This window comes from Lycium barbarum, chromosome 8 (assembly GCF_019175385.1).
Source record: "Lycium barbarum isolate Lr01 chromosome 8, ASM1917538v2, whole genome shotgun sequence".
NCBI lineage: Eukaryota > Viridiplantae > Streptophyta > Magnoliopsida > Solanales > Solanaceae > Lycium > Lycium barbarum.
The window spans coordinates 112,532,765-112,560,663 of record NC_083344.1 but is presented as its reverse complement, the minus strand read 5'-3'; the positions used below and the strand labels follow the sequence as shown (position 1 = coordinate 112,560,663).

General features: G+C 34.3%; 1 protein-coding gene and 1 long non-coding RNA gene across 2 annotated transcripts; one reads left to right on the top strand and one right to left on the bottom strand.

Moving 5' to 3' along the window:
• Positions 1–7,979: 7,979 nt before the first annotated feature.
• Positions 7,980–10,490, bottom strand: LOC132605286 (uncharacterized). The gene is made up of 3 exons (XR_009569131.1): positions 10,281–10,490; positions 9,309–9,374; positions 7,980–8,369 (listed from the first exon to the last, which is right to left on the bottom strand). It is a non-coding gene; the product is annotated as an uncharacterized LOC132605286 (long non-coding RNA).
• A 14,087-nt stretch (positions 10,491–24,577) lies between these two features.
• On the top strand, positions 24,578–26,027 carry LOC132606749 (transcription repressor OFP1-like). The gene has a single exon (XM_060320370.1). The coding sequence runs from the start codon at positions 24,649–24,651 to the stop codon at positions 25,747–25,749; it is 1,101 nt and encodes a 366-aa protein (XP_060176353.1). The 5' UTR covers positions 24,578–24,648; the 3' UTR covers positions 25,750–26,027.
• Positions 26,028–27,899: the final 1,872 nt, after the last annotated feature.

Genomic DNA, 27,899 nt, shown 5'->3' with positions numbered 1-27,899 from the left:
ATCAATGGGGTGATGTAGAAATGCCTAGGCTTATTTTCTTTAAAATGTGGTGAAAATGGCATGAATTTTCTTTATCTCTTTCTTTAACTTTATTTAACTATGTTCGGCTCAAAATATGTACAATCGAATTAATCTAAAATGTTTATAAAATATACTTGGATTAATATTTGTATGTTAGTGACGTTTTAATTTTCTAAGATAGTAATAAATAAAACATAATTCCTTTGATTCAAAATATACTGTTTTTAAAAATCAACTGTTCTGAAAGTAAATATTAAGATACTATAAATAACTTTAATGTAAAAAGAAGAAAATGAAAACTTATGGTATTAATTGAGTTTCTCTCTTAAATTTACTACCCATTATGCTAAAGCTAACCCACTAAATTCGCTAAGGTTCACCTAAATTAAGAAAATAAAAACAAAATAAAAAGTTAGTCACATAATACAAGTTAAATGCAACAACATAAAATAGAGGTGTAAAAAATGTAATGAGATGGGCTTAGCCCATTTTTGGGCTGCTGTGAACAGGCTGTTGTTGGGCTTTGGCCCAGTCATTTTTTATAGACTGCTGTGGCTGCTACCTCTGTTCCTGTCTATTGGGCTTTGGCCCAGAAAATGTGTGTCTTTCTATTTTGCTGCGGACAGAGGGCTGGACAGAGAGAGAAGGCTGTTTCGTTGGGCCTTGGCCCAACACCGAATGCGGAAGGCGAGTCCCTCGGACTCGTATGCGAAGGTCATGCGAAAAAATGAAGGAAAAAGATTAGTGTACAATCGATGAATTATGTTAAACATGTAAAATATAAACTCAAGCAAGCTAGCAGATTGTGTATATTCTATGTATATTTTAAGTATACACAGATCTATCTCCAAATCAGTTGGCACCAATCGAGCAAATTAACTAAAGTCTTTACATCTTATGACATACCCGAAATGAGGAGAATTAGACACTGCCTAGTCATGGGAAATTAAAACAGGGAAAAACAGTGATACCATGCACCCACATTAAGCATGCTAAACAAAGAAAGGGATTTGGACATAATAACCAGCCATGAAGAACCAAACAGGGGGGATTAGCAGGATCTGTCACTACAATAAGCTGAGTAGAAAGGCAAAGAGACCACTATTATGACTAAACACACTGATCCCCAACCAAATCTGTATTTAGACTTAAGAAAACTATTTAATAATACCCTATCTATGAGGACACAGAATACTCAAACATCAGCAAATTTCAACTTGTTGACATACTTGAGACATCATTTCAAGACATACAAAAAGCACTCAAAAAATGGGTAACATTCGGCAGTCAAACAACCAGATTTGCACACTGGATCCACATTTAACAAGGCCTATGCCAAATACTTAGAAACAGAAGAACACATCAGAGGAGAGGGAGAGGTACAACACGAGACAAGTTGTCACGACCCAGCTAGGGGCCGCGACGGGTACCCGGGGCAAACCGCCGAGCACCGCTCGCTCTATTACCCTCCTTACTCGATTAATGCCTTATCATCATATTTATGCTTGAAACATAGAAAAAGATCATAACTTATATGGAAACATAAATACTTGTGTATATGGAAAGGTTTGGTACATCAAAATAATGAGTGCACGTATACATGAAAGATGTGAGACCATGCTACCCACACTACGCATCTACGAGCCTCTACTGACATACTATACAATGGATGGAACAAGACTCCGTCATGCCCAAATATATATATATACATATGTACCAAAAGAGAAATCACAAGCACCTCCGAACAATGGAGTGCTCTCAACAGTTGGCAGCTCCTAAGTATCTGGATCAAGCTCGCCTCCCTGTCTACCTGTGGGCATGAACACAACGTCCAACGAAGGGACGTTAGTACGAATATTGTACTGAGTATGAGAGGCATGAACAGTGAAGAAAGGCATCAATAATATAATGAGAGCATCAATATAAAGCATATGGATCTGACCGATAATCAAAAATGGAATAATGCATGTTGTCTTACTCATACTTATCATCGTAACATGGATGCATCATATGCAAGCTGCCCGCCCATGTCGGGACGGTGTGATAATCAATAATATAAGCCCGCGTCCAGGCCTCCCGCGTCCGGGGTACCATCTCGTGCCGCCCACTAGTGGTGTCTGCCCAAGCCCGAAGGTTGTGGTGTATCCGTATCGCCGCCCGCCGAAGCGGTGTCTGCCCGGCCAACTAGACCCGGTATGCAATGCTCATGCCATGCTTATCGTAAAATAGTCATAATAATGTACTTATTGTAAAATATTTATCTTATCATAATCACATGCATAAGGTTTGAGAACAACTTTACTCTATCGGGGTGACGTAAGGTCGTGACCCCCCGATTACTTTATGGAGCAATTACGGACATTTTGCCTCACCTTGAAAGGACTAGTACATAAGGTGAGTGTAGGCAAGGACTAACATCATCATATCGTATAACTTATCTCATATAGACATTTAACTTTTTGGAATGTAGGAGCTCATGGAAAGATGGTAATTCGGACTATAAGATTCATGCCATTGGAAAGAAAGGACTAGCCTCACATACTTTGTCGTTTAGCTAAGTTGTTGTCCACTTATTCTCCTCCGTTACCACGTCGTCACCTTCATGAGAGAATTCTTATTACATTAGTTAATCGACTATGAGAACGCATCGTTATCCCTAGAGAAAATTAGGCGGCATTTCCTTTGAGTTTAACACTTATATCATGACCTATACACCATTTGTAACGTATTCATAATCATAACACGTCAACTTCTATGATTCCATCCAACTAACATTCCATAGTGACACTATTTACTCAATCATGACCCATTCCTATGTTCTTCTACATTTTAAGTATCTAAGTCTTCCAATACCTTGAATCACATGGTATAGTCATGAAACATACCTTAAACTTCACTTAGCCAAAACCCTAGTTCCACCCTTTTGAGGATTTCTTGACTTAGATGATCCTTTGATGTGTTCTTACACTTGTTTTCATGAATTTAGTGGTGTTGATCTTGATGTTCCCTTTGATTCTCTTAAATTCTTATGGAGGAAATATTTGGAGAGTTCTAGAGTATTCTTGAATTGTATGGAAGAGAAATGAAATGAAATGAGGCTTAAGTCCCTTTTTAGTAACTCAAAACTGATGTTTAATGAATTCTCGTCGGGATGAACAGTGGTCGTAAACCACAGTTTACGGACCGTATTGTGGTTTACGGTCCGTCCTCCGCGATCGTTTTTAAGCATTTCAAAAACAGAAAGTTTGGCTAAGGGACATGGCAATTTACGACCGAGGTTTACGGTCCGTAAACCAGTTTGCGGGCCGTCCTCCAAGTCGTTTTTAGCCATTTCAACACTTGACAGAACTTGAAATTTTTGGATAGTTGGAGGACGATTGCACTATACGGTCCGTAAATCACTTTACGGGCCGTATAGTGCCCTTTACGACCACTGTGCTGAAAATTTTCCGCCACCTTTTTATTTCCAAAAATTCATAATTAGTCATTCCCGACTTAATAAAACATCATACACTCAAGCCCTTCATTGTTCTACTCATCACACAAGTACGGAAAGATTTCCGAGGTGTAACACAAGTAAGACAGCTACAGTCTTAAGTATTAGGCAGGAGGTCTTAATCAAATATGCCACAAAGTCGCAGGTGATTCATCTTACTAATTTAACTACGAAAGACCAATTTAGAGTAACATGTGCAAACTGGACTGGACTAAACAAAATCCCCTACATATTTGAAGTTTAAACTAATCACATTGCATAAATTACGAGTCACTACAGAACCATGATTCAGCCAACCGAACCAACATAGCGTTCCCAAGCTACTCCAATATCAAACAAGAACTGCGGACCATACTAATAACTAGGGCTGCTTATCGGGCGGATTGGGCGGATAACTACACTTAAGGTTTGGCTTAACGGTTATCGGCTTTTAAAAGTACTAATCCGCTAGCCAACCGATAAGATACCGGTTGGTTCGGTATCGGGTTGGCAATTATCGGACTGTTATTGGGCGGTGTATCGGTTAAATTACGTAACTACTTTTTTTTTTTGTGCCTTGAAAGACAAACGTTTTATTCACAATTTAACAACTAGGAAGTCAATTAAGCCCCATAGCCACAGGGCAAGACTTAACAGTAAAGAATTCACAAGTTTAATCTCAAACCTTCCGATGGTGATCACTTCACCACCTTTCTCTGGAACCACAATTATTGCAATAGTAACTTCCAACACTAAATAATAATAATAATTTATGGTTAATGGAAGAGTTTACCGAAGATAATTACTGATGGTTCAGACTTGTCACTTTAGTGCTTTAGCTTTAGATTTTAGTATTTTAGGTTTACAATACATATTTTATATGTTTAGGGGTAAAAATATAAATATGATAAATTCTTAACGGATTAACGGTTTGCCCAATAAGAAAACTGTGTAATCCGCCCCCGCACCGATAAGCCGTTAACTACAAAATTTTAATCCATTCCCCAACCGCTAATCCGATAGCCCACTACCAATAAGCCAATAAGCCAATTTTACGGTTGGGTTATCGGTGGCGGTTCGGTTTTGAACTGCCCTACTAATAACAGGTTAAATCATACTAACTTTATCTAAACAAGTCATAGGTGACTGAAACCAATTAAAACTGAACATGAGCAAGTATCAATGAACTCCCGAGGGTTATGCTAACCTACAACAGACTTGAGCAATTAAAACATCTAACTCAAGCCCCGGTCATAGTTCTTGAACACATGAAACCATAAACTTAATAGCACGATCCAGAATCAAGTATATAGGACAATAATGGATTTGAGCTACCATGTTGGCAGAAAACTAAGCAGGTGAAGATTCACTTAGGCAGGCTGTAGGCCAACCTAGAATGTGACTAAATAAATTAATCTTATAGAGTATAACAAAGTAGTTGTAGACCCAAACTACGCATGGCTAAATCAAAACATAACCAAAATAAACTTGTTCAGGCTAACTAATCATAAAAAAAAAAAAAATTAATGCACGCAAACAGGATTGACAGATCATCTAGTCTACACTAACATGTGATTAATCAAATGACATACAAGCAAACAAAGGTAAATTTACAGTACAAGGGTTAATCTAAACTTGCATATAAAGCTAAAACAGTCACAAAACTAAACTGAACAGGACTAAACATGCTTAACACAACTAGAATAACCGCAAACGAAACTGGAATACAACTAAACAAACAAATCGCATAAGTAGGTTAGAACACTCACGCAAATACTAAAAATAACTCACAGGAATGAAAATTACCATCTTCGAGTGCAGCGAACAGGGTGCGGGGCTTCGATATACAACTTCAGACACTACGATTTTCCGAGCCAGTATGCACTCAGATCCGAGGCAATCCCAGAAGCAAAAGAAGAACAAAGAAATGCTTTAGAAATTTTAAAATCAATGTCAAGAAATGCCGAAACTATTCTTTTCCTAAGGGAATTTCTGGGTGGCTAAAACTTGTTACTTCCAGGGAATTCGAAGCGAACAAAAGAACTTAAATTTTTTTAGGGGAATTTCCGCCGCTCCAAAAGACCTCCCTAAACCCACTCAACTAGCAACTATTTATAGGGTTTAAACTAGGGTTTGGGCTGGGATTTGAAAATTGAAATTTTTGGGCGGGATTTGGTCAACAACGTTAGGATTTGCAGGTATCTAACCTATTCGACCAGAAAAAGAAAGGAACCAGACAAAAACCATTGAAAATCGGTACCCGAAATATGAAAAAGCAACTGATAAAAAGGGACGATTCCCTTCGCAAAGGGACGAAAACATTTAAAACCTTTCAGATCGCAATCGAAGATGGAACGAAGAAGACAAAACTTCAACGTTTGAGAACTGACGCGGGGGGTGGGGGGGTACAAACATTAATCTTTTTCCCAAATCAACCATGCAAGGACTGTGGGAGTGAAAGGGGTTCTGTGATTTGCTATTTTCGTTGAAGGGGAGATGGAGTGAGGAAAGAAAGGAGCGGCGGATTTGAGAGAAAGAGAGATAGGGTTTAATTGTTGAAAATAAGAAAACTGGGCCGGGTCATAGGGTCGTTGGGCTGCCTATTTGGGCTTCAAGCTGGCTGAAGTTTGGACAGCCCAATCCCTTTTTTGGTCTTCCTTTGAGTTTCTAAATGGATCAAAATAATCTTTTATGTTATAAAATAATGAGTAGTTAATTATACTACTAATAAATAATAACAATAATAATTGAAATATTGATAGTGGTGATGGTAATAAAATAAAAATAAAGATAATAATAATAGCTAGTGACTGCAATAGGATAATGTAACGCTGATATTAATAAAGCTAATAATTGTAGTAAAATATAAATAATTATTTTTTTAAAAGTTACCAAAATACTAAAAAGGTGAAGAATATTTAAGGGAAGGCGGGACAAAGTTGGGTGTCAACACCCATTTGTGGCCAAATGGTTTTACACCACCAGGTGTTTGGATTACCGGTCCAAAAACCTCACGTTTAGCAAGTGAGTTCAATTCTGATTGAACTACCTCCTGCCATTTTGGTCAGTCACATCTTCGTCGACATTCTTCGATAGATTGAGGTCCTGATCTTCATTGTCTTTCATAATGTTCAATGCAACATTATATGCAAAAACATTATCCACCATAATTTCCAATCTATTCGAATCTATCTCATCACCAGTAGAACTTAATGATAGTTCTTTATTCACTTGTGTCTCGGGTTTACTGATATCTTCAGGAATATCAGGATTAATTAGATCTTGAATCTCACCGTTAGATCCTTTTCTAGTGTCATTTTGATCATTTTTCATGCTTCTTTTTCTAGGATTTTTATCCTTGGAACCCAATGGTCTTCCACGCTTCAGACGTGTATGAGATTCAGAATCTATGGCACTAGAAGACTGTCCTTTTGGGACATCAATTCGGATAGGTGCATTCTCTGCAGGAATATGTGACTTAGTTATCCTTTTCAAATCAGTAAATGCATTCAGAATCTGATTTGCTATTTTCTGCAGATGGATGATCTTTTGGACAAACAGGGGAATGTGGATCAAAATGAGAGAGTGATGAAACTTTTCACTCAATTTGTCTTTTGATTTCCCTTTTCTCTCCCCCCTAATTGTGGAAAATTCATTTCATCAAACCGACAATCTGTAAATCGAGCAGTGAATAAATCTCCCTTCAAAGGTTCAAGGTAGCGAATAATAGAGGGTGATTCAAATCCAATATATATTCCTAACCTTCTTTGGGGGCCCATCTTAGTGCGATGTGGTGGTGTAACCGGCACATATACAACACAACCAAAGATTTGGAGATGAGCAATATTTGATTCATAGCCAAATACTAATTATGACAGAGAGTATTTATTATAATGAGTCGGTTTGAAACGAATAAGCGATGTTGCATGTAAGATAGCATGACCCCAGACAGTAGTGGGCAACCGTGTTTTCATAAGTAGTGGTCTTGCTATTAATTACAGGCGCTTAATAAATGACTCAGCAAGGCCATTTTTAGTATGAATATAAGCCACAAGATGTTAAACTTTTATCTCAACTGATAAACAATAATCATTAAAGGCTTGGGATGTAAATTCTCCAGCATTATCGAGACGTATAGCCTTAATGGGATAACCTGGGAACTGTGCCCTTATGCGTATTATTTCTGCCAATAATTTCACAAACGCCAGGTTACGAGATGATAAGAGGCACGCATGGGACCACCTTGAAGATGCGTCTATTAGGACCATAAAATATCTAAATGACCCATAAGGTGGGTGAACAGTGTCACGACCCAACCCCGTAGGCCGTGACTGGCGCCCTACTTGGGCACCCTGACATACCTATCCATATTTGATCACACACAAATAGCATATACGGCCATAATTACTATATGCCGTCTCAAACTATATCAAACTGTTCAAACACATCTCAACGCAACCGTATGCGGATATAGATGTATAGATGTCAAAAAGCCGGCAAGGCTATCAAATATGTCAAAAGCCGACAAGGCTGTCAAATGGCACAACGGCCCAAAACGCATATACAAATGCACGCCGACAAGGCTGCCACAACATATACAAAATGCACGCCGACGAGGCTGCCATAACGAATAGAGTCATGCAAACACATCCGTACAGAAGTAGGCACACACACCCACAAATACGTCTACAGACCTCTAAACAGACAAACCGAATCATATGGCGGGACAGGGCCCCGCCGTGCCCCTGAACAAATACATATATACATAGCGAACGAATATATACCAAAATGTGTGCTCTGAAATGAGAAGAGCACTCCAAACAGCAGAAGAGGGTGTCCTAAATGGGTAGATCACCAAACTGTGCGTCTGTACCTGCGGGCATGAAACGCAGCCCCCCGAAGAAAGGGGGTCAGTACGAAATATGTACTGAGTATGCAAAGCAGAATATACAGAAAGAAAATCTGAGACATAAACGAAATGGAAGTACCAAACATAAGTACCAATCCAACATATCAAAATGTTTACTTTCAAAATATAAGTCATGCATAAGGTACAGAAGAATATGGTCGCCCACCCGTCGATGGCGCCATAACACAGCATAACACCAGAAAATTTCAAATCTCTGTATCCCCGTCACATATCACATCACAACATAACGCCATACACAACATAACACCAAATATATGTGGAACCCGACCCTCGTTTGCGAGTAGCTCGGAGAACCATAAACACAGCATAACTTCGGAGTATATCAAAGCACGCACGATAACAGAACCGGCCCGGGAACCGGCGAAAGATATAACAGAACGCACGAGTAGAGTCATGAGTAACCATATGCATAAAATCATTATCATAGACTCAAATATAAGTAAAATGATCATACTTGAAAATCGAAATAATAGTCATAACGAATTCTTTCAAAAGTTCCCGAATTACATAAAGGAAAGTCGCGGGGCTCACGGACGGGTATTTACCCGAGTCGGGCCCGCCTATGGAAAACATACTCATTATATGCCATATAAACTTCTACAAAAATTATTGAAGCAATCCGAGCCTTTCTGTGAAAGATATGACGTTTACAAATTACGAAATTCTTTAAAGTGAAACCTTTTTATGCAAAGTTCGGAAAGCGATTATTTCAAAGACATAATGGTTCATATTTCATCAAATCATACATAAGAGTGCCAAGGAATATTTATAAGGCTCATAACATGCTCGGATTTCGAATCTTAGAATTTTCCTCAAGGCTTATAATCTAGCCTATTGAAAACTAAGGCATGCCAAAAGAAAGAAGGGTTGCGCTTTACATACCTCGTACGCGCTCCAAGTTTGCCCAACTAAAGTTAATCCCAACCTACGCCTCGGGCTCCCCAAGGCCTATGAATACGCCAACGAATATCAAACATTAGCCATAGGTACTTAAGCCATTTATTCCAAACTAATTCTAAATTCTACAGAAAATTCGGCAGCACTTCCCCTGTAAATAGGCTAACCCGAGAATTTAACTAGCTCAAAATCAGCAACAACAACCACAATAACCAACCTAGCAACATCGATAATCAATTCGAAAGGCAAAATAACATTAATAGCTCTTTTTTACACCATACGACAACTTTCCAAATATTCAATTCAACGGTTTACCTCAAAGCCAACATCAACACTTATACATTCAAATACTAACCCAAACCCATACTAACAACATCCAAGAACATTCTAAACAATTCACATAATATTTCCAACAATCCACAATTTTTCCATCTATGGCCGAAAACAGCCCCCTAACGTAGAGCAGCCCCCTTTTCACTCCTTATACCGTATTTCATGCAATCTTTTCAGCAAATTTAATGAAATACTGCAGCAGCTACACCACAACTACATCATCTATCCATATGCAAGTAAACCACATTATTATCATTATAATCCTTATAACAACCCACAACAAATTTAACTCCAACTCTAACCATTAAATTCCTTCATTCTCATCACATAATCCATGATAACAACAACAATAATCATATGAGCATAATCATACCCTTAATCCTTTCAATTCAGCAAGGATAACAACATGTCCATAAAACAACACAACTTTAAATTTAACCATTTAATTCCTCCATAATGCTACTAAAATCAATTCATCATTCTTACTCAAAACACCCCCCCCTTACACGGCTCAATTTATAATTCAACATCAACATACATAACCCGTTTGTATTCAACACACATCTACCAAGCTATACAAGTCTAAACTACCTCCAAAACATGTAGAAAAGAATTAAATCTTACCTTAGAGACAAGCTCTAATTTTTCACCATGAAATGTCTTCAAGAAAGCCATGGCTACCATGAGCTCCATCTTTTTCCTCCTCTTAATCTTCAAATCTCTCCAATTAATTGTGTAGAAGGGGGCAAAAATGGGCTGGCCGTGAACAGTGGCGGCGTGAACAGTAGCGCCGCCGTGAATAGTGCGCGGGAACTTCTTTCTCTCTCTAGGCTTGAGAGCCCTTCTCTCTAAAACCTAATTTGCAAGATTAATTTGTGGAATATGTAATGACTTAGTCATCCACTTATACTTATATATTATCTTTACAAAGTGGACATGTGTCAATTTTCATGACATGTGTCCATCTTTATTCAAGTCCAACCAAATCTCGCCACGTGTCGTAGGGCCAACTTTTCGATAATTAGATTAATTAATCACTAATCCCCACTTAATAATCTAATCATGGTAAATTAATCCCAACTTTCCATTAATATTTTTACACTAAGTAAAATTCATAAGCAATTCATTTTCTAATAGAGACCGGAAATTAAAGATTTTTGTTTCGTGCCCGAAAATGATCCCGTCTTTAACTTGAGTCGATTCTCTTGCGAATAACTCGACGTATAAAATTACGGGGTATAACAAACAGGTCCGCATATATCCTCATGTATACGTTCTAGAAAGGCAAGAAATTCAATACCAACTTTCATTGGCGCTGGTCATGTTATCAATTTGCCTTGACAACAAGCAACACATGAAAATTCACCACTTTCAAGAATCTTCAGGTTCTTAAGTGGATGCCCATTTGAATTTTCAATGATTCGCCTCATCATTAGTGATCCAAGATGATCCATTCGGTCATGCCAAAGCACAAAAGTACTTGAATCAGTAAACTTTTGGTTTACAATAGAGTGTGCTTCAACTGTACTAATTTCTGCATAATACAAACCAGAAGACAAAGTTAATTTCTCCAAAACATATTTCTGGCCGGAGACATTCTTGGTAATACCAAGATATTCAACAGTAATTTCATTTAATGTCTCAACGTGATACCCATTCCGACGGAAATCTTTGAAACTCAACAAGTTTCTCGGGGATTTAGAAGAGAACAATGCATCTTCTATAACAAGTTTCGTCCCCTTATACAGAAATATAATAGCACTTCTAGAGCCTTCAATCAGTTTTGAATTACCAGAAATTGTAGTAACATTTGCCTTTCTTCTAAGCAAGTAAGCAAAATATTTCTCCACACAAGTATGGCATGCATTGTTCCACTATCAATCACACAAGTATCTTCGATCATTGATCCAAACAATATTTGAGGAACGCCCATATTTTCTTCAAAATGAAAAAATATACACAAAGTGAACATTGTAGTAAATATTATTACCAAAACATGATTTACACTTGATTTACAAAACTCATAACCGTACAAACCAGATTACTAAAACAAAACATGTCTTAACTTTAAGTATTAACATGATTATACAAACAACATGAATTAAAACATTTAAGTTTCTCCAGATTCATCTCTGATTACAAGATCTATTTCTGGGAGTGCAAAGTAATCAGCTACATCCAAATGCATGAAGTCATCATTATTTTCAGAAACAAAATTTGCTTCAGCATTCTTTTATGCCCTTTTTAGGGAGGCTTGATAAAGCTCAACCAAGTGTCTTGGCGTACGACAAGCACGTGCCCAATGGCCTTTACCACCACATCTGTGGCATTTATCTTATGGGTTTCTCCTTTGCACCACTTCATGTTTTTCATCCTTCAAAAAGAAGGGATTTATTTGGTGCAAGGCGATCATCATGATTATAGCTTTTCCCTCCACCACCGTCATGGCCACTGCTAGGGCCACAACGAGGATTGGGGCCACGGCCTTTTCCACGCTTAGCTTGGTTCTTGGTGAAAGTTAGTCTCATTCACTTCAGGGAAAGGACTAGAACCAGTAGGTCGGCTTTCATGATTTTTCATTAATAACCCATTATTTTGTTCGGCTACAAGAAGATATGAAATTAGTTCAGAATACTTTTTGAACCCCATCTCTTGATATTGCTGTTGTAGGAGCACATTCGAGGCATGGAAAGTGGTGAAAGTTTTCTCCAGCATATCATTATCAGTGATATTTTCACCACATAATTTCAGCTGAGATATAATTCTAAACATTGAGGAATTATACTCACAGATGGATTTAAAATCTTGTAGCCACAAATGGATCCAATCAAAACGTGCTTGTGGAAGAATGACCATCTTCAGGTGGTCATATCTATCTTTTAAATTATTCCACAACATAAAAGGATCTTTAATAGTGAGATATTCCAATTTCAAGCCCTCATCAAGGTGATGGCGGAGGAATATCATTGCCTTGGCATGGTCTTGATTTGATGCCTGATTTTTAATTTGGATGGTGTCTGCCAGACCCATCGCATCAAGATGAATTTCAGCATCAAGTACCCAAGACACGTAGATTTTGCCCTATATATCCAGGGCAACAAATTCACGTTTAGAAAGATTTGCCATTAATTAAGAAAGAGAAGACTATACCTTCGAAGCTTTTAAAGTATTTGCTCGAGATGACAAAGTCTCGTGCGATAACGTGTTATAAAATAAAGACTATAAAGTAAATTCACCAGAGACAAGTTATAGAGAGAGACTGATATATTATTCAACTTTGAACTGATATACAAATGAACTGAATTGACATCCTATTTATAGAGGAAAAGAAGCAGCTGCGAGGCTTTTCAGGAAGCTGTTGCGAGACTTTTTAGAAGCTGCTGGCAAGCTGCTTCCTTAAGCTACTTGCAAGCTATCTGTTTAAGCTACTTGCAAGCTGCCTGCTTGATTGCAAGCCTGAGGAAGCTGCTGCAAGGCTTTTCAGGAAGCTGCCTGCTTGAGCTAATTGCAAGCTGTCTGCATAATTGTAAGCTTATCCAGTTGACTGTATATTTAAATGGACATCCACAACACGGTGTATTTATAACATTTTTCCATTACTTATTCCAGAATACTCATCCCTTATATATTTACAGAGAAATTATATAAAAAGAAAAAGAGATTGAATATCTGGATTATATTGGGACAAAAATACAGTGGGTTGGGGCTAAGTAATTAATGTGGACCTTCTCTGCATTGCCATCAGAATTTGGCCGCCTGTCTTTCTTCACATTTAATTTTACGGTTATTCCTCAAATGAAGCTGGTCTTTAATTTTTACCCCATTCAAAATTGAATTTATGCCTTAGGGCATTTTGTAAGGGCACGCGGTATAATTTGTGAGATATTAAATGTGAAATATAAACTTATGTCGAGCTAAAAAGTTGTTTGTTATGAATGACAAAAATTAAAGACCAGCACAAAATAGGGCCAAAAGTGCAAATGACCCCTTTCTTTAGATATGGGCTGCCCAACAAAACAATTTCCAAGAAAATAATGCCTCGATAACATTTCTCAAGACTTGCAAGAGTTTTAGATGCTACGGAGTTCATGCAAATTTCTTCACAAAAATCAACACAAACATTTCATTCTACGTTAATTTCACAAATAGAACGCTGTTTGATTGCTTGGAAAGTACAGAAGAAGAGCTAAATCTCCACCAAAAGCCATTGAAGAAACTCGGAGCTTGGGTAATTTTTTTTTTGGATCAGCACAATTGTGATTTGTTTCAATCGGATGTTATTGGATTATGTTGGAAACAACTTAAAGGAGTTTGAATCTCAATTTTGGGGTGATTTTGGTGGAGACATAATGTGGTTTGAGTTGAAATTTGAGCTATAATTCAAAGAAAGAAGGAGGTTTTGTCAAGTATAACTGTGTGTTCCCTTCATGTATCCATGTACATCCTCTATATATATGTGTGTATATCTATGTATACCTGTGTGTGATATACATGAATATACAATGTTATACATGTGTCGCAGATATTTTTTCAACTCGATTTCGGCGATTTTTTCCCCCTTCAAATCAGCGCAAATGACCTCAAATCTTGCTCAAATTTTATGTATTACCTCTGCCATGTATTTTTGACCAATTCCAATTATATTTATTAAAAAATTATTTATTCGTAAAAAAAATAGTAAATGGTATTCTATAGCTAGTTGGTCATATATTTTTTTTTTGTTTCCCGTGGAGAAAGGCCCAATCCACCTTTCTACCCTGGTTCAGGATTTGAAAAAAAAAATGAATTATGTTTTGTGAGCTCCATTTTCTTGTTAATTAACTGAAAGATAAATGTGTTATATTTCAAATTAGTCGAAGTAAAGTTGAACTTTATATGTAGGTTGCTCTAGTGATATTCTTTTCCATATTCCACTCATAGGTAGGAAGTCTGAGTCACAAAAGGGAAAAACAGTGGGTAACCATTTAAAAGTTAATGTTACTGTCTAAAAAAGTTTAACAGAAAAAAAATACCTCCATTCATTTATGTGAAGATGTTACTGTTTGAAGAATCAAACAGTTTTTCTTTAATTACAAGTTTCTCAAACTTGTTTAATAATTTGAATCATTAGTTATGTTACGTTGGTTTCATGATTTGTAGCACTTTTCGTGTAATTTTCTTTAAAAAAGAAAATTTTATTTTAAATATTTACACCCCAATTCATAATAAAATTAAGTATTTTAATCTTCATACTCTAAACACTTAATCACATAAACTGGGACAAAGAAAATAGTAATTATGCATCAGCAAGGAAAAAAGAAAGATACTATTGGTGAAAACGTGTCATCCATGTACAATATGTACAGCAAGCTAATTAATGAGATTGCCAAAACCATGTCACTTCGGGCTTACGGCTGAACTTTTTTGGTTCGTCAAATTGTGTGTTTGAGACAAACATTTCATCACTTGTAGAAGTACTGTAGGGAATAAACTTTAAGTACCAGTCCAGATTAGTTCTAAACATGATATATTGATATATCAAATGGTCCTCGAGTTAAAAGGAAAAGATATCGACCCTCAGTCAACTACGTGAAAGGGGGAAAAAGAAACAAATTAACTTTCCAAGTAAGCCACGGTTGAACATGCCCATGATTATTAATTAGTAGGACAGTTATTGACTTATTGTCGAGAGTATGGTGAGATGATTAGAATCCCTCCACTCTTAATCAATCAGGAGTTTCAAGTTTCGAGCCTAAGAACGAAATAACATCTTTTTTAAAAGCGTTTTACAATAGATGGCCAACTTGACACGAATCCAGATCGATCGAGCTTATTCCGGATAGTGAACGCCTAAAGAAAAAAATGTAGTAAGAAACAGTGGTGGAACTAATTTTTTTTACGAAGGGTGTCAAAATATGAAAAAGTAAGAATACGAAGATATTAAGGGGATTCATTCGAGACATAGTATATAACATATTTTTTTTTTTTACATATCTACACAGTGTAATTTTCCAACGAAGGTCCCGAACTGATCGGAGAAAACTGGTTCACTTCTATGATATGTATGTCATGTAACTTCATGCAAAAACACACGTACCGTCAATATGTCATATAAGCCTAAATTATTGATGTCTTTTTTTGGTTTTCTTGAATTGACTTGTCCTGCCGCTGATCTCCTCAATGCAAGCTGTTAATTGAGAAGATAGCTAATGACTTGGACTTTCCACACGAGCAAAACTTTTGGACGATACACAAAAATACGTGAAGCTTATACATTAACGCATATACATATAGGCCTGTGGTTTTTCATCAGAAGAGCATGAAAAGAACTTTTCAACATAGCTTTCACTAGTAAAGCTAAAGAATCAATTGCACAAAATTAGCTACGGACCAAATGTAAGTGTAGCCATTTGCACATTTCAACCAAGACAACCAATGATTCAAGGCAATATCAAAGTGCATGCATGTTCAGCACCATGATCACAAGTACTTACATATCTAACTTTGTAATAGAATATAACTTATATATAAATTGGTAGTGTAAAGAGTAATTTAACCTATAATTATAGCAGGTTAATTATCATTTAATCATGCTACGAATTGATGCTTGTCATAGAAATTTACCAGTAATTACTGTATATGTTTAATATTTATTAATTGATGCATGTATAGAGCTTGCTCAATTTCATAAATGTATGTCTATCTTATTATCCTATTAATTTAAGTGCAATTTTAAAGAAACCCTAAATTACTTCTCCAAATTGGTAGAGATTAGTGTGTATAATTACTAGAAAACGTATTGAGAGTCATCCTTAATTACTCATCGATAACTCATTTGTGTTACATATTTACATAATATATAACAAAACTTCTACATTGGAGGCAAAAGTAATTTTATTTCACATATATACACGAATAAATTAAAAATGCTTATCGTTATTGAGTCAATTTGGATCTTTCAATTGTTGATATATTTTAAATCTTTGGTCTTCACAATATCCAACCGATGTGCACTATTAGACATTCTATTTGTTAGTAGAACATTAACCTTTTGTTACATTACATAATTGTAGATTCATGCAAAATTCGCCAACTTCAATTTTAAAAATATGAAAAAGTATCAAAATATATTGTATTCTTATTGTGAAAGACTAGCGATCACATGGCACAATAACTCAAATTCATTATTTAAAGTTGTAAGAATTAATTGTCAGTGAAGTGACCAAACAAATATATAGAAGGTCACCATTGTTTAGTCCGACATCATGAAAACTGTCAAATGTACATACACATGCATGTAAGTAGGTCTATCTCATTTTCAATACATTGTGATTTGTAAATTAAGGAAGTGCAATTAAAAAGCGAATATCAATTACTTCTTAAAATTGAGCAGCAACGTTTGATTTTTCCACGGATAGTCTCACGTTAGAATTGAAAATATTAATAGAAAAAGACGGAATTATTTAAGGGAAAAAATAGTATATATGATTAAGAGTTCAAAATGGTAATTGCTACTCTAAGTCCTAACAACTTTCTTTTGTGGGTTGAATGGGGGGTGCATGGTATATGTGCTTGGTCCCTCAATTATCCATAAATTGTAAATTAAGCTCCGTAGTTGCAAACTATGTACAGTAGACTTTCTATTGGTAGAATTTATTGTCTTGAATCTTGATCCATCTACTAACAAATGCTTGTAAATTCTATGAACTTCCAATTCAACATTCGTTAAGTCTGCATTGAATGTTAAATATTTAGTTGAATATCACGAGAACTAAATTGGAGTTTAACAATAACATAAGAACCAAAATTAAGGAGGAAAAATCATATTTTATTTGCAATTAAACCTAAGATCTTAATGGGCTCTTTATCACAAAATTTCACACTTAAAGGTGCGTAGAAATATTATACACCATAATTGTGTTGGCAGTTGGCATACACAGAAAGAGAACACATGTAATACCATATTCAGGACATTATATATATACTATCCATATATGCCCGTGCACATGTTTATTCACTTTAATTAGCCTGCCTTTGAGATTTGTATTTTGTAAATAATTTTTAAAAATTTGTCATAATCATGACAATGAAAGTTGTTCATCAATGTGAAAAAGAAAATTAGTAAGAAGGTGAGGGAAAATTAATATTTTGATTTTAGATTTTTTCTTTTAAATTGTTTAATATCTTATATGTATACTGACAAGTTGATATCCATCTCAATCAATTAACTGTTCAGATCCAAACGTAAGAACCATTGTTGTATATATTGGTTTTTTTAAAAGCAAAACTAATAAATATTTTTATTAAATTAATTAAAAAATATGAGGAAATAAATGTGTCGGATAATTAAAATTGAAGTGCATACATCTAGGGAATAAATATTAAGTATTATGACATATTAGAAATGCGATATGTTATATCGTAAATCACCAAATTTTAATTCCGAAATGAAAATATAAACTAATACATTTTATAAATGTAAAGAAACAATAATCAGAGAATGCAAAAGAGAGTGAGATAAGTAAAGTATTGACAAAGAGTTTTCCTTCTTTCTTAATACTTTAAACGTGGAAAGAGGACGAACAATAGCAATGCAAATTTGTACAAAAAATTATATAAATTGCACATTTTAACCAACTACTTTTTTATCCGCTTAGACATTTGTCATAGTCTCTCTCCAATAGACTATTTTCAAGAATATTGATTAGAAAGGATTAATTTTATTTTGGTTTTATAAATGAACAAGTAATTTGGACACACACATATTATATTTTTCAAGAACGCGAAAAGTCAAGAGCGAACAAGTAAAAGTGCACGGAGGAAATAAATGTGTCGGAGAATTAAAATTGAAATGCATATGTCTATGGAATAAATATTAAGTACTATGACATATTAGAAATGTCCACGTGGGATTAAAAAATAGTTGGGTAAAATGTACAAGTTATATAGCTTATGGTATAAGCATTCATTGGGTGTACAATTTGTTAAGCTTTTGGTACAAGTTTGGGCAGCTGTGTTCGTACCCCCAAGCCACTTATGAGTCGTGTTCGTCCCCCCCAAGCTGCTTATTAAATATTAAGGAGTATGACACATGTCTACGTTAATATGGACGAAGGGAGTACTTCATTTTTATTAATTCTTAAAGAACGCGAAAAGTCAAGTATAGTAACGTGACCAAGTAATATGGGACGGAAGGAGTACTTCATTTATTAATTCTTAAATAACGTGAAAAGTCAAATTGAACAAGTAAAAGTGCACAGAAGAAATAAATATGTGTCGGAGAATTAAAATAGAAATGCACACGTGTATATATGAGAAGAGAATAAATATTCAGTACTATGACATATATCCACGTGAGATTTATTAATTCTCAAAGAATGTGAACAGTCAAAAGTGAACAAATTAAAGTGCATGGAGGAAATAAATATTTAAAGTGCATACGTCTATAAATGAGAAGGGAATAAATATTAAGTACGATGACACATGTCTACATGGGATATAATAATAGTTGGATAAAGTGTACAAATTATATAGCTCATGGTACAAGAATTTAATGTGGGTACAATTCGTGAAGCTGTTGGTACAAGCTTAGGGAGCCGTGTTCGTCCCCCCCAAGCCGCTTATTATATATAGAAAAATAATATAGATAGAAATGTAAAAAGCTAAAAGTGAACAAGTAAAAGTGCATGGAGGAAATAAATTTGCGTAGGAGAATTAAAATTGAACTGCATATGTCAATACATGATAAGAGATAAATATTCAGCTAGAACACAAAAAGTCAAAAGTGAACAAGTAAAAGTATATGGAGGAAATAAATTTGTGTAGGAGAATTAAAATTGAACTGCATATGTCTATACATGAGAAGAGAATAAATATTCAGTTAGAACAGGAAAAGTTAAAAGTGAACAAGTAAAAGTGCACGAAGGAAATAAATATATCGAAGAATTAATTTTGATGTGCATACGTCTATACATGAGAAGGGAATAAATATTAAGTATTATGACATATGTGTACGTGGGATATAAAAAAAATTGAATAAAGTGTACAAGTTATATAGCTTTTGGTACTTTTTCTATAAGAAGTAAAAAGTCAAAAATGAACAAGTAAAAGTGCATGGAGGAAATAAATTTGTGTAGGAAAATTAAAATTGAACTGCATATGTCTATACACGAGAAGAGAATAAATTTTCAGTTAAAACACGAAAAGTCAAAAGTGAACAAGTAAAAGTGCACGGAGGAAATAAATACGTCGGAGAATTAAATTTGAAGTGCATATGTCTATATATGAGAAGGGAATAAATATTAAGTATTATGACATATGTCTATGTGGATAAAAATAATTGAATAAAATGTACAAGTTATATAACTTTTGATACAAATATTCACTGCGGGTACAATTTAAAAAGTAGTGGGTACAAGGAGGGACTGTTGTGTTCGTCCCTCCTTGGCACTTATTATACATAGACATATATGCTTTTACATACATACAATACAATATATATAAGCGGCTTGGGGGAACGAACACGGCTCCCCAAGCTTGTACCAACAACTTCACGAATTATACGCGCATTAACTTCTTGTACCATGAGCTATATAATTTGGACACTTTATCCAACTATTTTTATATTCCATGTAGACATGTGTCATAGTACTTAATATTTATTCTCTTCTCGTGTATAGACGTATGCACTTTAAATTTAATTCTCCGACACATTTATTTTCTCCGTGCACTTTTACTTGTTCACTTTTGACTTTTCGTGTTCTAGTTGAATATTTATTCTCTTCTCATGTATAGACATATGCAGTTCAATTTTAATTCTCCTACATAAATTTATTTCCTCCATGCACTTTAATTTATTCACTTTTGACTTTTCACATTCTTTGAGAATTAATAAATTCCACGTGGATATAGGCCATAGTGTTGAATATTTATTTTCTTCTCATGTATACACGTGTGCACTTCTATTTTGATTCTCCGACACATAATTATTTCTCCGTGCACTTTTACTTGTTCATTTTGACTTTTCACGTTATTAAAGAATTAATAAATGAAGTACTCCTTCCGTCCTATATTACTTGGCCACATTACTATACTTGACTTTTCACGTTCTTTAAGAATTAATAAAAATAAAGTACTCCCTTCGTCCATATTAACGTAGACATGTGTCATAGTACTTAATATTTAATTCCCTTCTCATGTATAGACGTATGCACTTCAAATTTAATTCTCCGACACATTTATTTCCTCTGTGCACTTTTACTTGTTCACTTTTGATTTTTTGTGTTCTAGCTGAATATTTATTCTCTTCTCATGTATAGACATATGCAGTTCAATTTTAATTTTCCTACACAAATTTATTTCCTCCGTGCACTTTAATTTGTTCATTTTTGACTTTTCACATTCTTTGAGAATTAATAAATTCCACGTGGATATATGCCATAATACTGAATATTTATTCTCTTCTCATGTATACACGTGTGCACTTCTATTTTAATTTTTCCGTCGCATATTTATTTCCTCTGTGCACTTTTGACTTTTCACGTTATTAAAGAATTAATAAATGAAGTACTCCTTCCGTCCTATATTACTTGGCCACATTACTATACTTGACTTTTCAAGTTCTTTAAGAATTAATAAAAATGAAGTGCTCTCTTCGTCCATATTACTTGGCCACATCACTAAAAATATATGTCTATTTTTCTATTAGATATTTATTTTCTTTTCTATTTCTATTATCCACGTTTTCTTTCTTTGTCAATACTTTAAACATGAAGAGAGGACGGACAATAACAATGCAAATTTGTACCAAAAGTTATTTTAATGCTCCTACACATAACTTGTTCACTTTTGATTTTCACGTTCTTTGAAAATGAATAAATAAAGTATATATTTTATCATAATATCCATATTTATTGGTATATAGTGTCAATAGCCTCAGAAAATGATTTGAAAATGTGAAGGGTAAAATAAGAAGAAGAATTTTTTTCCCTTGATATGTTAACGTCGACAAGTAAAAAGTAAAGGGAAGGAGTGACATTTATCTCCGTTTTCCTTCATTGTCAATACTTTACTTATTTACTCTCATTTGCAGTCTCTGATTATTGTTTCTTTACATTTATAAAACGTATTACTTTATATTTTCATTTCAGAATTAAAATTTGGTGATTAATGATATAACATATATCTTTCTAATTTTGATTTCTTTGTAACAATAAAAAATTATAATATATTTTTTAATTAATTTAGTAAACATATTTTAATCCAATATATACAACAAAATGGTTCTTATGTTTGGATCTGAACAGTTACTTAATTGAAATGGATATCAACCTGTCGGTGTACATATAAAATATTAAAGAATTTAAAAGATTTTTTTTAGAATCAAAATATTAACTTTCCCTCATATTCTTACTAATTTTCTTTTACATTAATGATCAACTTTCATTGTCATGATAATGATAAAAAAGTCCGACTCTTTCCATCTCAAAGACTTTTAATTACAACTAAAGTGATGGTACATAAAATACATTTTGTATATATAAGAACAATTAGAATATTTTTAAAAATTATTTTCAAAATACAAACCTTAAAGACTGACTAATTAAAGTAAATAGACATGCTTGGCCCGTGCATCGCACGTGCATATATTGCTAGTATAGTTTTATATGTAGTCCTGAAAAATCTAATTCTTTCTATACATCTTCCTTGCAGGTTGAAAACAAAAGGAAAGTCAGTACCACTATATTTATATTTCTTCCAGACTTCACGATCATATGTCATGATGTTAACCAATGCATTAAAATTAGCCTTATCCAGTATGAGGAACTAACTTTAATATCGCTCATAAAGAAAGTATTTTTAACAATAAGTTACAAATAAAAATATTGCTTTTCTTCTTTTTTCTCATCTGGTTATGTTAGGCAGAGCTATATATACTTTTGAGGGAAGTAGTTCATATTAATGCGTAAATGTCTAACGCAACATCAAACTTTCAGTTCAATAAACAACTGCGGTGACTACAAAAGATTGTGGCGGGATGGATAGAATTTCTCCACCTTTAATTAGAATCTCAAGTTCGAGCTTTAGAAATAAAAAAAAATTATGATAGAGAGCGCGTTCTCCTTTAATGGACCTTATGGTATGAATCCAGATTAATTGGAATCCTAAAACAAATATCGAACATCGAATAAAGCAAAAATAAATAAATATATAACTTCAGTAGAAAAATTCATATTTTCGTAAAAGTATTTCAGCCAAAAGTGGGTTGGGATACCTATATATATTTTCAGTTTTTCACTATAATATGCATTTGAAGTTTCTTACGCTTAAAAGTTAGTGGTTGATGCAATAAGAAAACCTGTTTTGGCAGTATCCTTAAGCAATGCGCCAAGATACATAATTCTCACAGTGATTAAAGATTACCTATGTCAAATTCATAATTTCTCTTAGCTTGATTTTAACTATCTATTATTTGAAAGCACTAGCTCGATAAATCTAAATTTGTGCCTTAAAATCCGTTTGTTCAGTTTGATTAATTCCAATTTGAACATCTCATGGCCTGGAAAGTCAGCATAATAATTGGAGTATGAGAGTCACATAAGTCAATAATTTGCTAGTACTGTTTTCTTACGGTCAATCTCAAACATTACTAAATAATATAAGAGCAAATGTGAGGACTTTTGTAGTCCTCACAATAATTTCTCAATTTTTTAAAAACTTTTTAATTAATTACTTTTAGGTCGTAATCTTATTTATTTAAGTCAATTTTTTGGTTTTTTATTTTTAAGGTCTACTTTTCAAAAGCTATCGAACCTGGAGATTTTTGTAGTCCTCACAATAATTTCCAATTTTTTTTGTAGTCCTCACAATAATTTCCCAATTTTTTAAAAACTTTTTAATTAATTACTTTTAGGTCCTAATCTTATTTATTTAAGTCAATTTTTTGGTTTTTTATTTTTAAGGTCTACTTTTCAAAAGCTATCGAACCTGGGGATTTTTGTAGTCCTCACAATAATTTTCAATTTTTTTTTTAATTTTTTTTAATTAATTACTTTTAGGTCCTAATCTTATTTATTTAAGTCAATTTTTTTGTTTTTTGTTTTTAAGGTCTACTTTTCAAAAGCTATCGAACCTCCTACCTCATTTTTCATGTTCTTTGGTTTTCTGGTTGGTGCTCGATATCCGCATTTGAGCCCAATTAATCCAGATAATTCGCACTGTATCGCGCCTCTTCGAGGGGAGCGCTTCCTCCAAAGATTTTTTCCATATCCATATTTGAACCCCTAATCCCTAATTAAGAGAGGAGCAGCTCCATCCGCTGCACAAGTTAAATTATGTATTTGTCTTAAAAGTTCATTAACTACGTATAGATTATTTATTTAGAATTAAATAACTTCAGAAAATTAGGATACATAAGTTATAAATGTCAAATTATGGCTCCACATTTGATTTGAAGTAAATAATTTTATCAAAATGGAAGTTAAAATATTAAAGGAGTGGAATGAAAATTTTTCTTTCATATAACTACCCACTTGTGGAACTACAATGGGTATATGGCTGTTGTTGTTGTTGTACACTTGTATTAACACAAATTATATTTCTTTAGTTAAAATATCTACTTTTATATCTTGAGTTTGAGTCCGGACTTAGCACGGACCTCACATAACTAGTAATCATGATAATGCAATGCCATCTCTTTAACTTTATGATAATTATTAGGCCATTAGTCTTAAACAAAAGCCAACTTAGAAAAAGCCATCCATGCCCTCTCAACACTTGGGGCCCAATTTCATTTACTTTGTGACTCATTTTTCTTCCTCCTGATCCCATCCATCACACCCCTCCCCTGTCCCACACCCACCCCCACGCCCACACCCCCGTCCCACGCCCACCCCCACTCCTAATCCCTTTCCCTCCTCTTTATTTATGTACCTTTACTAACTCCAGTATTTCCCTCAGTACAGAGAGAGGAAAGAAAACACAAACATAAGCAGCAGCTCTTTTGGTCCTCAACATGGGAAATTATAGGTTCAGATTATCAGATATGATGCCAAATGCTTGGTTTTACAAGCTCAAAGACATGAGCAAAAGCAGCAATAACAAAAGCAGAAGCCATAGCCAGACAACCTCATCTTCATCACCATCATCATTAAATCTTCATTCAGACAAAAAAAGACAACCCCACCACAACCTGGCTTACCAGAGAAAATCATATTACATTTCAAGAAACCTCTGTCCACCTGATAATAATAATAATAACCATGAAACATTCTCCCAAAATCCTGTCCTAAAAGCCTCTGACAATGTTGTCCATTTTTCTGAGCCATCAAGAAAATCTTCCAAGAAGAGACGTAGCACAACAACGAGAAGAAAAAATTCTCCAAAACTTGTTGGTTCCTCTGTTTCAGCAAGTTGTAGTTGTCGTGCTTCTCTTGAATCTGTATGGACAAAACCCGATTCTACCCCTGAAGAATACCCAAATTCGCCAATTTCCTCCTCCTCATCATCTTCTTCTTCTTTAGAAAAAACGTCGATTTCAGCTGAAAAAATTGACCCCATGATTTCAATTTCACCATCTTGTGGCTGCACAATTGATGAGATGAAGAAAGAGACAATAAATCTTGATCATGGGTCTCAATCAGTTTCCAAAATTGATCTTCCCCCCATCATAACCAAGTCCGAAAAATTCGATGGAAAACAAAGTATTATGAAAGAGGAACAGAGGATTGTGAAAGAAGAACAGAGGATTGTGAAAGAACAGAGGATTAATCCAGTGAGAAGAGTTTCAGTGAGTTCAACAACTGGTGTGAAGCTGAGAACGAATTCTCCAAGAATAACAAACAACAAGAAGATTCAAGGAAGTAGAAAGAGTGTTTCTTCAAGGAAGACTAGAGTTTCTGAAAGTTTTGCAGTGGTGAAATCATCTAAAGATCCACAAAGAGATTTTAGAGAGTCAATGGTGGAGATGATAATGGAGAATAATATAAGAGCATCAAAGGATTTGGAAGAACTTCTTGCTTGCTATCTTTCATTGAATTCAGACGAGTATCATGAGCTAATCATCAAGGTGTTCAAGCAAATATGGTTCGATATCACTGATATTAGGTTAAAGTAAATAATAAGAATCTATGTTTTAATTTCATTTTATCATAGTTCATGATATGTTTATAATTAGAGGTCTTGGATTCGACTTGGGCAAATTGAGTTTTCGACACTGAATGCGTGAAGGAAAGAAAAGTACAAAATCGAAATCTTGGTGTAATAAAAAGATTTGTCTGACTATGACGTGAATTTTGTACATGTATGTGTTAGTGTTGTCGCTGGAGATAAAAGTCTAATACAAACAACCTCAGAATGTATAAATTATTAGCTATTGAATATTAATTGTTCCAATATTCCGACTCTATTGAATACTAAAAATTATTCAAATATTCCGACTATTGGTTTCTTTATATGTATTTGCTATAACATCAACTGTCATTTCTAGCATTTATGTTAGGTCTACTGGTGATTTGTATGGAACTTTCAGCGGAAGAGGAATTATTAGGTCACCATAGCTGTGAATCTAATGTTTACTATAAGCCTGTATATAACAACAAAGATGAATTTAAAACGTAGAAGGTTTGGTATACATGGATCTACCAGAAAACTTTCTTTAAGAAAAGTTGTTACCTAACGGTCAAATATTTCATGTAAATGTAAATATTTTTTCAAAATTTTCACAATTATCAATGTTTTACTCTGATTGAAGATTCAAATACAAGATTTGGATATCAGATTTTGCAATATAGAAAAAGTAAACATTATTTTAGAATTGGTTGGATACAACACTTTGACAACTAGTTCATCAGAACTCAATATTATTGATTCAGAGCCTGTTAGAGCATAGATATTTATGTTTACACCATATTCTAATAAATATTATGTCTCAACTATAGCATGTTCGGACTGAGCGCATGAACACATGGTAAAGTATTCATATTAGACACTTTATGCTCAAATTTTTAAAAAACTTTTGCGCGACTTCTCAAACGTCAACATGTAGATACGTTTACCACTTAAAATATGTCACCTCCTTAATTATACACATTAACCTCGATAATTTGTAAAACCTCAGGAATGTTCTAAGTAAGGCTGATGTGTATAATTAAAGAAGGTGACATATTTTATGTGCAGGGTTAGCTTATCTATGTAATAGGCGCTTGAGAACATACACAAATACTTTTCCAAAATTTGAGTCGAAAGTACTATTTGATAAAAACAGATTTCATGTGTTTAGGTGCTCAATTAGAATAGAATTTCATTGAATTTAAATAGAAAAAGGATAATGGAGAAAGTAGTACAGAAGGGTAAAACTGGCGTATGAATGAGGTAATCTTGCAGAGATTAAGATTGATTCCATAGCAGGAAGTTGGCCCCCATAAAGCTTGAGGTTTCACCTTTTATCTTTTTCTTAGTAAGTTACTTAGGTAGCAAATATAAAGAAAGTTTTTTTCACTCTTCATCAACTGGTTTGTGCAGTGAGGTGAGAAAATAGAATTAACTGTCTTATATTAGATTCCATTACTACTACTACTACTACTATACTTGTATATAAGTGTACATTGTGAATCATATCTACTAACTCACTGACATTTTCTTTTATCAATCTTTAGCTACAATTGCAAAAAGAAGATACCCTTTTAAGTCCCCTCCTACTCCTCACATAGATATATAGGTTAATACATGCAAATGTCGTCAGAGAAAGGTTTCTGAGAGAAAGATTCAAACTAAGCTCATTCTATGCAAGTTTTCTCTGTCCTTCATATTTATTTTTTCAAATATTATGTACTATGAGTCCGCATGGGCTTAAAGTTAAGCTTTTTGAATTTTCTGCATTTTATCAAAAGTTGCTTCGAAAGTTACAAAAGTTTGTGTCCATTTTCAAACCTTAAAAAGTTATCTCTCTAGTTTAATTTGGATTAAGAGTTATTTGTTTTTTTTTGGTGCATGATTAAGAGTTTAACTTAATACACCAACACAGTATAAAGAAATTTAACACGATTGGATTACTTTTTATCTGTTGTAGCAAAAAAAATCTTCTTACTTTAAAAATTATGAATCCTACTACTCCTATTTAAAAGGATCGGAGTTGCTCATGACTCTTAATTAGATATTTTTGGAGGCCCTGATAGTCCATTTTTTTTACGCTAGCTGTTAGGGGCTGTTTGGTAGTAGCTGGTTAGAGTTATGCAAGTATTAGTAATGAGAGAATCTGTGTATTAT